The sequence below is a fragment of the Mandrillus leucophaeus genome, unplaced genomic scaffold (genome assembly GCF_000951045.1).
Source record: "Mandrillus leucophaeus isolate KB7577 unplaced genomic scaffold, Mleu.le_1.0 Scaffold670, whole genome shotgun sequence".
NCBI lineage: Eukaryota > Metazoa > Chordata > Mammalia > Primates > Cercopithecidae > Mandrillus > Mandrillus leucophaeus.
The window spans coordinates 480,450-494,045 of record NW_012107253.1 but is presented as its reverse complement, the minus strand read 5'-3'; the positions used below and the strand labels follow the sequence as shown (position 1 = coordinate 494,045).

Sequence of the window (13,596 nt, the reverse complement as noted above, 5' to 3'; positions counted from 1 at the left end):
CATTCCAGGAAGCTTTAGAGCTTTGCCAAAAGTTTAGGTCCACTTCCTGAGGCAGTTTCATTAGCAGACAGCTAATGTTTGCTTGGTCTACTCCCAAGTTATTTTTAGAAACTAGAGATTATTACTGATAGGGCCCATTTGAGTTTGCTCATTTACATTTTTATATGCTACCAAATATGATTAGAGTATGCTTTTAACTAATCACTGACAGATTTACTGCATTAGGGATTTTCTAAGCCATCAGATTCCTACAGTCATCAGATTTCCACTAACTAGTTACTTCATGCCAAGCTCTTCAGAATTGAGATGAACTCTTTCAGCCCCCAGAAGAACCAGAGTGTTTGGCTTTGCTTACCTAAGAGCACTAAGGAGGTCCCAGAGGATGGAGGGCTGAATCTCCTGAGAGCATGCTTGTCGTGCCTTGTGATCCTGAAAGGCTGGGATTAATGGAACGAATGCTGGCGTGCTCCCATTTGCACTTGTGTAGACTCTGGAGCCCATAGCTGCTGCCCCTCTCCCACACACAGGTGGCTCCCCACTTGTCTGAAGATCCCAGGAGTGGGCTCTGGGTCTTAAGAGCTTGCCATGTCCTTGAGCACCATATTCAGACCTGCCCCTAATCCCTGTGTGGCAAGAGCCCTGCTTCTTCTGTCCCTGAGTCTCGCGGAGTGCGTGTGGCATACTCTTGCCTTAAGCCCAGGCTCCCCACACTCTCGGTTGTCTCTCGTGCCCTTCCAGCCTGTGTCATACCTCCACCTTTGCATGCAGGAGAGGTTACAGTTTAATATGATGATCTCATTACATGCACAGGTGGACATAATGGGCTTCTGTGTTTTCTAGAGCTGCTCTTCTTTAGAATAGACCTCTCGTTATTTCATGAGACACAGGCTGAGTGATGCCACTCTTTCCCACATTGTTTCCTTCTTCAGTTCTTCCTGTTTTTTTTTTTTTTAATTTAGCCTTCTCTTTCAGACTTCCCACCTAACTCTAAGACCCTATAATACGCTCATAATTTTATCTGTTCTACAGGAAACTTCCTAATAAAACTAGGCTGACTATGCATTCTTAAGACTAATTTTCGGGGGGAATCTGTAAGATACGGTCCTTACCTTCTTACCTCCAGCCTCAGCCCTCCTGGCATCTTCTGTGGTGGGGCATCTTTGGATTACCTGCTGTGTGCTATAACTGATGGTGAGTTTGGCACTTCAGTTGTACTAGTCTGACTAGGGCAGTTTGTACAATTGTACTTTTCTTGCATCTTTCTTTCCCGTACCTCTCCTCCTTTTGGGGTTATCTAGCTAAAGTTGTGGTGCAGCTTCCCGGCTCAGTATGTAAATATCTCACTTAGATTTTACTATGGCAGCTAACCTCATGTACTTGCCAACCAACTCTGAGTATCTTAGAATTCTGCTGGGGCCTGGGCCAGAAAGAGTGAAAGGGACTAAGGGACCTGGGAGACTAGGCAGAAATTGTGGATCCTGGGAAGAGTTATGAGCACAGGTTACACTAGTGACTAGATAAGAAAGAAAATGGACGTGTGAGAAGAGAAAGGGGTGTGTGCATGTGTATTTAAGTTAGAGCACAGTAACTACCCAGAGGAGTTTCAGTTGACTGGTTACCTGAAACTAGTCAGGTTACAACTGGAATTGCACAGCCTTCGTCATGGTCAGTGTGTTAATAGAGCTTGCTGTGAGTGCACCTCTCCCTCTTGATAGTAGTTAGTACAGAGACCAACTGCAAAAAACAAAAACAAATGTCACTACTTGATATTAAGTGACTGCTGTATTTTTCCTCTCAAGTGTTATGTGTAGGCCATGCAGTCAACTGTGAAGTGATTTGAAATGCTTTGTGAATTACAATATCTGAGATAAGTTGGTGAGACTACATATTATGTAGGAAGTCATCATCAGTTTAGACCTAAGCAATGTCCTGAGTAAGGTCCTTGCAGCCATATAAGCTGTACCTTGTTTTGAGAAGGAAAAACATAGAACTACTGCAACCAGCCAGGCTGTGGTGTCCCAGGTGCCTGTGACTCTAATTCATGATCTCACAGCCTAGTGGTCAGAGTTATATGCTTACATCAGAGCTTTTAGTAGAATTCTGAAATATGTTTTGAAAAGCAAAGCATTATTGTCAGTGATTCCTTAAAATTACCTGAGTTTATAAGATACCACATTGACTACCCTGTTGGTTCTGTCTTCAAAAAAATAGCAAAGAACCAGCCAGGCGCGGTGGCTCAAGCCTGTAATCCCAGCACTTTGGGAGGCTGAGATGGGCGGATCACAAGGTCAGGAGATCGAGACCATCCTGGCTAACCCGGTGAAACCCTGTCTCTACTAAAAAATATAAAAAACTAGCCGGGCGAGGTGGCGGGCGCCTGTAGTCCCAGCTACTCGGGAGGCTGAGGCAGGAGAGTGGCATAAACCCGGGAGGCGGAGCTTGCAGTGAGCTGAGATCCGGCCACTGCACTCCAGCCTGGGTGACAGAGCGAGACTCCATCTCAAAAAAAAAAAAAAAAAAAAGCAAAGAACCGCTGTAGAACTGCTTCTGAGCTTTTCAGTTGTCTTGAATGTAGCAACTCAAAACCAAAAGGAGCCATCATTATGTATCAAGAGACAGAAATAAATACCCTATTCTCATTTTCTCTTTTTCTGTGTTTGGGGAGGAGGAGATAAAACGCCTTTCTCTTCTTGCTCTTTAAATGTACTCATGATCCATTCTCAAACCAGCTTCACCTCTGTGTTTTATTTCAGTTGCCAAATCAGGAAGGATCCTTGACTACAGTTTTCTTTTTCATCACCACACCCATTCATTCACCAAGTTCTTTCAGTTCTTACTCCTAAACATCTCTAGATTCTATCCACTTACCAGCGCACCCACTCCCTGGCCACCATCATTTCTCACCTGGAATTCCACAGTCTCAGTTAACTTTTATTCCTCTCTAATGCTTTTCTATACAATCAAAAAAATATTTCTAAAACATAAGCCTGACATGTCAGTCCATTGCTTATAACCCTTTAGTGGCTTTTTATTACCTTTACAATAAAATTTTAACTCATGAAATTTGTAAGACTCTTTACGTCCAAGTTCCTTCATCACCTCTTCTAATTCATCTCGCCTACCACTCCACTGACATTGACACCAACACCACTTTATTTTAATTCTTGTTGACCGTTCCTGCAGTGTCCCTGAATGTTCACATCTCTGTGTCTCCTAATTTTCAGTATACTCTCCTTAGAACACTTTCTTCCACCCTTTCCACTGGTTAACTGTTGTTCATGCTTCAAGTCTCAGGTTAAGTGTCACTTCCTAAATTTAGGAGACTGTCCTGTCTCCCTAGGTCCATTTAAGAGTCAAGATAGGCTGAGTTATGCTGCATTAAAGAACAACCCGAAAATCTCAGTGGCTTAACACAGCAAAGTTTATTTTTTATTCACCTACTATATCTCCATCATGGCTGAGACAGTGCATTCTGTTCATTATATTTTCTCAGAGACTCAAGCTAATAGTTAATGGAGACCCCATCTTACATGTGATTCCATGATAGCCAAGGCAGGAAAAGGAATGTGGTGAATCATGCAGTGACTCCTAAGGCTTCTTTCAGAAAGGGGTATATTTCCCTCGTATTTCATTAAGTAAAGCAAGCCCCATAGTTATGCCTAACTTCCAAGGCACTGGGGAAATACTGCCTACCCTGTGCCCCCATATCATCTTGTATTTCCCCTAGCCTAATAATGTCATGCTTTATTATAATTACATGTGACTTGCTTCCCCAACTCTAACTTTTGTGAAAGTAGGATCATTTTTGTCTTACTTATTATCCTCTGCAGTGCCTTCGTTAATGTAAGAATTCAAAAATATTTGTTGAGTGAGTGAATGAATAAGGCAGCACTCCAAGACTCAGTCCTTAGGCCTTTTTTCTTCTTCTACCATTTCTCCTTGAAGATCGCATCCTTTGTCACGATTTCAGCAGTCCTGAGAGTGATTTCCATTCCCTGACTTCAATCAGATATCTCCAACTTCTCACTCAATATTTCTACTTGAATTTAAAATGCATAAATTTATTCTTTTAGTAAATACCTCTTAATTACTCTCTAATAAGGCATTATATTAAATGATATGAGGATACAGAGGTAATTAAGACAGTACTTGCCATCTGAGGGCTTGCAATCTAGTATGATACAAGAACAGTACAATGCATCAATAATATATACACGTAATATACAAAATCCTGTGCCAAAGGAGAAGACAAGTGATTTATGGCAAGATTGAATTGAAACTTGTATTCAACCATTGAACCTATAGAGCAGACATCATTACTGAATTCTGTTCTGTGCTGGGCACTAGACGTAACACGAACAGAGTAAAGCTTTTATCCACCTCACGGTCCAGTGGGGAGACAGATAGCTTAGGATGAAAGGATAGATGGGGTTTAGACAGAGTGTAGGAGGGTGATTAGGGGGTAAAGGGATGGTGCATAGGAAAGCATTTTCACCAGAGGGGTTGACCTGATTAAATATCTGAAGAAATTGTCCATATTTATGCCAGGAAAGATGTAAGGAAGGAACTGAATCAAGATGGTCACAGTGAGACTCTATTATGGTAACATTTCTTAATTGTTAGGAATACTTTAAAAACCAAGTATACACAGGTTGTTTTTAAACCTAACATGAAAAATAATATCGTGAGTTTGATTTTATTTCTGTACCTAATTATAAATCTTCAATGGTTAAAAGATACCCAGAAAGGAATATATGCCATTCCAAGCAAGATGTTGGTGTGGGTGGGGATAGGGTTTACTATCTTGATGTACTGAGCTTGGTTATCAACCAGAGAGACTGGGCTGGGATGCAGAAACTAATTCTTACTCATGACACCAATGAGATTTCCTGAGCCCCACCTATAGTCTCTGGAATAGGACCTTCATTTCCAAAAAGGCTAGTCTCAAGGCCTTGAGTACTTCTATTCAACTTGCAGTTAAGCTAATTCTTCTATCTGATTTGAAATTACTACATCCTTGCCAGGCTAAAACAGTTCTTTCACTGCTTAATTTCATTCTCATTTCCTTGTCCATCTTAAGACAGTGCATTCATATCTTTTGTCTGGTTTTATACGTACATCTATCTGATCCTTCATACTCAACCTTTAATTCTTTTGTAAACTCTTTTACCATTACGGTCTGATTTGAGTTGACAGAATTCTGATCTTTTGGTGTTATTTCTGCTTAACAGAGCCACAATTCCTACAGACAGTAAAATGACATCCAGTTTTATTTTACACCTTTCTTATGGCTCCATCTAGCTCTTGCGTCCTGCAGGACACTAAAGTCCTGCTCCTGACACAGATACCAGAGACCAGTGTGATAGAAGTGATGGGACGTGTCAGTTGATTAATGATCAGCTAGTCCCCAGCATGCCCAGGTGTGACACACACAGCTGTTAGTGCTGAAAACAGCCTTAGCCTGCTCTCTCTTCAGCTGTGATCCAGTTGTGTCAATTCTAATTTATTATAGTCCAAAGTGTTGCTGTTTTCCTGTGCTTTGTTTAGTATTGCTCAAGAAATAACGAAACTTCTTGGAAATTGTCATAACTATGGAGGACAGTGAGATAATAAATGACTTTGTTTTCTTTCAGATCTTTGATGATGCATACAAATCCCAGCTCAGTTGTGTGGTTGTGGATGACATTGAGAGATTGCTTGGTGAGTCCTAACTTCTGCTGTTGTATTATCTTTGCCACATTACAGCTAATATCTCAAAAGTTACAAGAGAAAATTAACAGGTATTTATAAACTGTAGAGCAATAGAAATACCTTTCTTTGTCTTATAAGGAAATATAACATCTCTTAAATAGCTGACATCAGTGATAGTATTCGTTTTAATATGCCCTGTGACTATTAACAACATTATAAACTGCTTTCTTGTAAGGGCCCACGTCTCATTTTGTATCCTCCAGTGTGCGCTTGCCATAGTAAATGATTAATAATTTTCATTGATGGGTATATCTGTTATTTAGGACCTCTGAGCTGCCTATAGCTCAGAAATCCACTTGTGAACTTTGACAGAGCTAATGAAAGAAGGGTTTAGGATCACAGTGAAATCCGCAAATTCACTAAAACACTAAGGGCAGAAGTTGTAAGCTCTCTGCACCTCAGTTTCTGCTCTTACAAAACAGAGACTATAATCCCTCTCTTGCTTATCCCACAGAGTAATTGTGAAGACAAAAGTGGGATAATAAATCTTGAAAAAATTTTGTAAGTTAAAAGTGCTCTATAGTAATTTTTAAAATATGTATTAAATATCTCCTGTGTTGAAGTGCACTCCTACAGGATACAAACATGAAAAAGACTTGGTCCTGGCACTTAACTCATAAGAAATAAACGGCAAGGAAGTGCCAGAAAGTTGTTGCTAATTTAATTTCACTGTAAAATTAAATCAGTCTGACATAAATTCATTACAACAATGGCTCAGGAAGGGGTAATAAACTCTATTGAAATAGAAACCCACCTGGTGACTTAATAACATCTGAAAATACTACCCAGTGTCTGAATAATCCCTTCTTCCTTAAGCTGTCCATAATGCTGTAGTCATGATTTCAAGCTAACTCTTCTTACTGCATTTTTCCCATCATTTTCAGACTTGCTTTTGGTCCTCTGTTATTTATTTTTTAAGTTTTGGCAGTGTTTGTTATAAAGCAAAGCTGGTGTATCTGTGAGGTCTCCATAAATTGATAGTGGGTTTTGGGTCTCCTAGGTTTGATACATCTCAGCCCAGTTTATGGGATGATTTCTTTAAAAGCTTTTAGGCACAAACTTATAGCTCTGTATAAATTCCTTTATCTTGACACAATTGAGGTGTGTGGTCATAGCAACACTACCATGTCAGGAATGTGTGCCCTCTGAGTACATTTCACCGGTATGAATGGTTATCATCTGTACATGCTTGCTCATTTATTCAACAAGCACTTGCTGAGCCCTTCCTCCTCTGGTAGAAGTGTTAAGAGTCTCAGAAAAAGAAGATGCTGCATGTCTTTATAACATATGTTGGCAAATGTTAATGCAAAGTAGAATGTGCCATGTATTTTGGATATTCTGGTTTTTATTTATTTATTTTTATTTTCCTTCCCACTGTTCTCATCTGGTAGACAGTCTGAAAATGGAGGGATCAGTTTTGACCTCAGGGGCCTGAAAGTAGCTCTAAGCACCGGGCAGGGGTGCATATGCAGTATGCAGAGAAAACTAAGCAGGTGACATTTACGCTGAATCTTGAATTATTGGTAAATGTTTAACAGGTAGGATGTTCTCTTAGAAAGTTATCTGTTCCTTACCATCTGAGGGCCCATCTTAGTGGTTCTGCCATTGTTTCAGTTTTATTGAAATTACTTATTTTCCCCTTTGCCCATTTTCTAACATCATGTTTTAATATCAGTGTACTGAACTGCCATGGTTTGCAGTAACTTCTTAGAAATGCTTGGTAAATACACCTGGGATTTTTTTTCCTCTAAAATAATCCCAGGAAAAAAGTCTACATGAACTCAAAGTGAATATTTAGAAGCTTTTTCAAAAAATTTATAGAGCCGAGTACAGTGGGATTATGGTAACCTATAATCCCAGCTAACTGGGAGGCTGAGGCAGGAAGGTTGCTTGAGCCCAGGAGTTCAAGACAAGCCTGGGCAACATAGCAAGACCCTGTCTCAAAAAAAAAAATTACAGATAAGTGTTCTTATATTTTAAGCATTTAGGTTATTAGAGATTTTTTTTCTTATTATAAATAGTTGTATGACTGTTATTTGAGACTGTTTACTCTAAAAATTTTTTTCTTTTTCTATATGTATTCTGCTTATGTAGGGACTGTTTACTTTTGATTCAAAAAAGAAACTGAATGTTTGGAATATGTACATGTGAATCAAATCCCTAAACATAATAATATTTCTTTTCCAGATTATGTCCCTATTGGCCCTCGATTTTCAAATCTTGTATTACAGGCTCTTCTCGTTTTACTGAAAAAGGCACCTCCTCAGGTAAAATAATACTACTGATATGGAATATTTTAACAAAGGGTTTTTTAGTAAATTGCATATAATGATGCAGTCTCTAAATAAGCAGGTTATCATAAACGTAAAATTCGGTTGTTGAAAGGATTTTGAAAGGTCATCTGGTCTTGACTTCTGCTTAAGGTAAATTATTTTCTCAACATAATTTTTCCATTCCTTTTCTGAAGAAATCAAAATCCCACAGTTTCTGTGTGGGATACAACAATTAGCATTGTATTTTGTTGTTTTGTAAGTTTTCCACCATATTACATATCCCTACCACCTCCAACTCCCAAGGGAGATTATGCTATTAATAGAGAAGGCATTGAATATGTTCCCATTTGTTTCATTTATAATTTCATGGGTTTTCTTAAAAATTTGTTTATGGGGATATTTAAGTTTATTTTCTTTGGGCAGTTAAAAAAAAAAAAAAAACTATTTTTAACAGATGATCTGGAGTTATTTTTCTTGGGTCATGTGGCACTTTTGAGGAGTGAATTTATAGCCAGGATCTTGGTTCCTGTGGTTGCATTTTTACTGATGTGGCTATTAGAGACTTGTGATTTTGGTAGGTTAACAAATTTAAAACCAACCTATGAAGGTTGGTTAAATATGTTAATTATGTAGAGGCTGCCAGAGCATGTTTGGCTGTGTCACAAGACATGAGTTCTCTTGATTGATTCTGCATGCTGTAACCTTGAAAAATGCCAATCAAAGGCAGGTACAAAGCAGTTAAACACTGACTTGAAAAGCATCTTAATGTCTGTATGAGAATCTCATATTTAAAGTCAGAAATAGAAACTAATCTGTAAGGAAAACATTTACTCTTAAACTGGTGAATCTAATTTTTAATTTAACAGTTACATACGTGCGTGTATTTTGCACTTAAAAGTAAAGGACTTGTCTTGGTTTTCCTAGAGTTTTTTTTTAACTTCTAAAATAGTGAGAAGAAACATAACCTATAACAGTCTTGAAAATTTACAACATATATGTATTGTGGAAGGATTTTTAAATCAGCTTTGCATAAACCATCATTCCTAATAATTGGAGTCTTAGCTTATACTAAGGGTGAAGTTAGAGAAATGAGTGTTTTTTCTCTTTCTCTGATTCCTGCAGTATTTTCATAAATAAGTAAACGTATATATCTAAAGTTGCTGAAACAGAAATAATTACCTCCCAATATCTACATATATCATGATTCCTCCAGTATTTTCATAAATAAGTAAAACATATATATCTAAAGTTGCTGAAACAGAAATAATTACCCCCCAGTGTCTACATATATCATGCCCACACAAAAAAACTTTATCATATCAGCATATTAATTTTAAAACCTATTAGAATGTGGGACTTTTTCTAGGCATTTAAATTTATTTCTTAAAATATTTCTTTTTTTAGCTGAAAATAATTTATGCTAAAAGTCACTTGGGAGAAGGAAGAATAACTTCAATGCTGTCTTGTACTTCTTGTTCTTTACATTGTTAAATACTATACACATTGATTTAAACAGAGGTACACCCCCTTGGCTAAGAAGCATTTGTGATCCAAAGTGGATGCTAACAGAAATAAACAGAAACTATTAACGAATGACCTGCCACACTAAGATTTAAGAATAATTTTTTCTGTGTTGTAAAACTTATTGTAAGATTTTTGAGGGAAGGAACATTATCTTATGCTTTTAAATCTCACAGCCTATGGCATAGAGGTTTATACATACGTGATTCACCAATACCTTATCAACAAAAAAATTTTTTTAGTGTCTTTTCATTTTAGTGGGCTTAATTAAGGGTTTTCGTATTGCTGGAGTTTATATTTAGACAGGGCATGATAAGAGTGAAAACATTCAAAAATAAGTAAAGTTCAAATGGTCAATAAGTATAAGAAGAGATACTCAACATCATTAGTTATCAGAGAAATGCAAGTCAGAACCAATAGTGAGATACCACTCACTGCATACCTGCTAGAATGGCTATCATCAAAAAGTCAGATAATGACAAGTGCTGGTGAAGATGTGGAGAAATTGGAACCTGTATGCACTGCCGGTGAGAATGTTCCTCAAGAGGTTAAGCATAGAGTTACCATATAACCCAGCTATTCCACTGAGTATACACCTACAAGCAATGAAAACATATGTCCACATGAAAGCTTGTATGTGAGTATTCATAGCAGCATTATTCATAACTAAATGTTTATCTTATAAAATCTGGTATATCCATATAATGGAATATTACTCAGCAATAAAAAAGGTAGTACTATACATGCTACAACATGAATGAACTTTGAAAACATGCTAAGCAAAAGGAGCCAGTCAAAAAGACCACGTATTGGATGATTCCAGTTATGTGAAATGTCCAGGATTGGCAGATCTATCAAGACAGAAAGTATATTTGGGATGGCCTAGGGCTGGGAGGGGAGAATGAGAAGAACTAGAGGTCACTGCTAATGGGGATGAAGTTTCTTTTTGGAGTGACAGAAATGCTGGAAAATTGATTTTGGTAGTGTTGTGTCTATCTGTGAATATACTAAAACACTGAATTGTACACTTTAAATGGGTAAACTGTGTGCTCTGTGAATCATATCTCAAGCGGTTATGTTTTTTAGACGTGATTTAGAAGCTACTTAAATGATGAAAGGAGACATAGAGTTAGAAGTGAGGGGTGAGCATCCAAGGTACATGGCCCAGCTTGGGAGAAAAAGGAATTGGATCATTTAAAAAGAACATGGAATGAATGTATCTGAGGACTGAAGAGGAAGAATATAAAAATATGTAAGAAGTAAGAGATGTGGTTGCCTTAGTGATTGGAAATGGCAGGGGTTCTCTCTGAAGGGAACACCATCTGGTCATTAATCAGAATTTGGTGACTCTGACCTGGACTGCCAGATTACCTGCAGTATACATAAATCAGTGGCAGGATAAATTAATATTTGTAGTATTTCTAGTTGGCATATATTTGACAAAATAAAAATGTGCTTTGTCACATACCACCTTGCTTTTTAAAATGTTTATATTCTCTCAAGAAAATAAGGGGAAATTTTCAGGCTGATCCAAGTGTCAAGAATATTAGTCATTGTAAAGTGGAAGGATTCACTTTATCAAACCATTAGCATATAGGTTTTTCAGATCTTTTAGTTAAATATTAAAGGTATATTCAGCTAAATATTATAGAAATGCTTAGAGTGGTAGAAAAATATTTATTACTGGTAAGAAAACAGAAGTTGTGAGCATTTTTCTTTAAAAGGAGGAACTACACTTTACACACAATACAGTAATCATATCAGTCACTGAATCCTCAGTTTTGCATTTGTTGAATTTCCAGCTTTCACACAGAAAAATTGTGTGTGCATGTGTGCACATACTCAAATAAAAGAATCCCTTCAGGGGCACTATGTTGTTATGTATCCAGATATTCTCTTTTCTCCTTCCTCCCCTCCCCCACCACCCCTTCCTTCTTGTAAATTGGCTTATTAAAACTGGTTCCCAAGCCCTCCTTTTTTCCCTTTGTGATTGCCTTAGTCTTGGATTTTCAGTGTAGAACTAAAAATTCAAGTCAGATTTCAGTTACTAGGATAATTTTGTTTGAATTTTAAATTTTTCTAAGTAAATGCATAGATTTTTAATGAACCTGGTATTCAGTGGATTTGCTTTAAATTTAGCTGCAGAGTTAATTTCATGATTGATTTATTAGCCCTTTGAAAGTATAAAAAGTGGTATCTGTAGTTCGTGAAGACTGAAAAACATCATCACATTTTGTTTAGCATCTTTTTAAAACCAATTAAAAGCTTTTCTAAAATGGATTGAACAGGAGAAAATAAAACATGTTCCCTAGGTCTTTATTTCAATCAAGTTTCCCTGTGTTCTGCAGGAGAAGAGATCGAGAGGGGATAGAAAAATTGAAAAGGGCTGTCCCAGCAGGGAGCCAAGCCGGAGAAAAGGGCTTCTCTGAGAACTCAGCAGCAGCAGCTAAGAAAGCTCCCAGCCTGCTTCATCTACATGCAGAGTCACACAAGGCATGGGGGTGCTCACCGTCACACAGAGGTTTCACATGTGCTTCCCTGCTGATTCCTGTGAAAAGCTAACAATTGGCTTGGAGGGTAAAAGACCACTGCAGTTCACCCTCCCTGAGCTGGACGTACAATTTGTCCAGTGTTAGGAAATGTCCGGCTTAGCAGTGAGAGGCTTGAAGACACCCCTCCTTCCAGTGAGATTCCTAACGCCGTCTCTTTTACTTGATGACACTGGGGCTCTTTTCAAGTTTTGCAGATTTATGGAAGTTGAGGGGAATGTGCTTTTCAAGATCAGGAGGATGAAAGCCTTGGTCTTAATGTCAAGGAGGAAGCAGTAGTGAGTGTTAAGGCCAGGTAACTCTTCCTGCAGCCTGCAGCACCAGTGGCTTGATTATTTTCCTCATAGATCTCTTCTGCCACCTTTTTTTTCTTTTTGGGAGACAAAGTGTCTGAAAAGGAGCTCCTTGGGCTGTAAAATGACATGATTTCCCAGTTTCCTCAACAAGTGTGAGAGTAGTTAAGCCCATTAACCTCACTGTTTAATGCTGGGTTTGACACTTTTGTGCATCAAACTGGAAAACCTCATCTGTATGTAACAGGGTAACCTTGTAATTTATGGAGGAGCAATCCTTCCTCAGTTCAGTGCTTCCCAACCTTTTTAGATCATGGTGCATATGAAATGGTAACATCTGATGATACACTTGGGTAAGTGGATGAGGCCACTCACAACTGGCCAAGGGTCTGGCCCTCCCGACAGCTGGCAGGAGTTGATATCTTAGTCCATGTATAACTCATGTGAAGCTCAACAGTTGGAAAACTCTTTGGAAACGTTAAACTTTTACAAAAAAAGAATTAACCACTCTAACTTCATAGCAGTATTACTGAAGTAGAACTCAGACCTAACAGTTATTAGTGTTTTGGCTAAATTTTATGATGTTGTTGAGAATAGTAACTTCCTCGCTCTTCTGACACCTAGGAATATTACCTAGTAAGAGAAATACAGCTTAAAGCTTGGAGGACCTAAGGTGTGAACCAACAAGAAACTGTCAGCATTCTCAGGATGGGGACTTGGACAGACACACTTGTTTCTGCATGAGTTTTGTTTTTAACATCAGCAGTCTCTAGACAACATTGCTTTTCGTGTAGTCCTTACATGACATCTTAGCAGTCTTACTTCAGATATGGTTATTAGGACGTCTTGGTATCTTGATAATATTAAGCAGCTCTTCAGGCTTTGGGTTGCTTTAGTGAAATAAGCAGAAAATGGAAGAGACTCCACATAATGCAGGCCTAAACATGAGTATCTCTCCATCTATTTGTTCGAAATTAACTCTGGCTAATGACTATGATATGACTCAGTAAGATATATAACCACTTTAGGAAAGAGGCTTAGTCATTTTGCCAGACACATTAATTTTAATCCACTGATGTGGTGACTTTTGCATTGGGCTTCATTTCTTTTATTTAAAAAAAAAAAAAAAAGAGAAAACTATGACGATTGACAGCTTAGTGGCCTGCTTATTAAGTCACTGATATTAGATGGCTACTATATTTGTAATAT

General features: G+C 38.0%; 1 protein-coding gene across 5 annotated transcripts in view; it reads left to right on the top strand.

Moving 5' to 3' along the window:
* NSF (N-ethylmaleimide-sensitive factor) overlaps nt 1-13,596 on the top strand; it is a 164,549-nt gene that overhangs the window by 123,923 nt on the left and 27,030 nt on the right. For all 5 annotated transcript variants that reach the window (XM_012001929.1, XM_012001930.1, XM_012001932.1 and 2 more), the window contains 2 exons: nt 5,634-5,700; nt 7,939-8,018. In XM_012001929.1, coding sequence (XP_011857319.1) covers nt 5,634-5,700; nt 7,939-8,018 — 147 coding nt within the window. The remainder of the gene's footprint in view (nt 1-5,633; nt 5,701-7,938; nt 8,019-13,596) is intronic.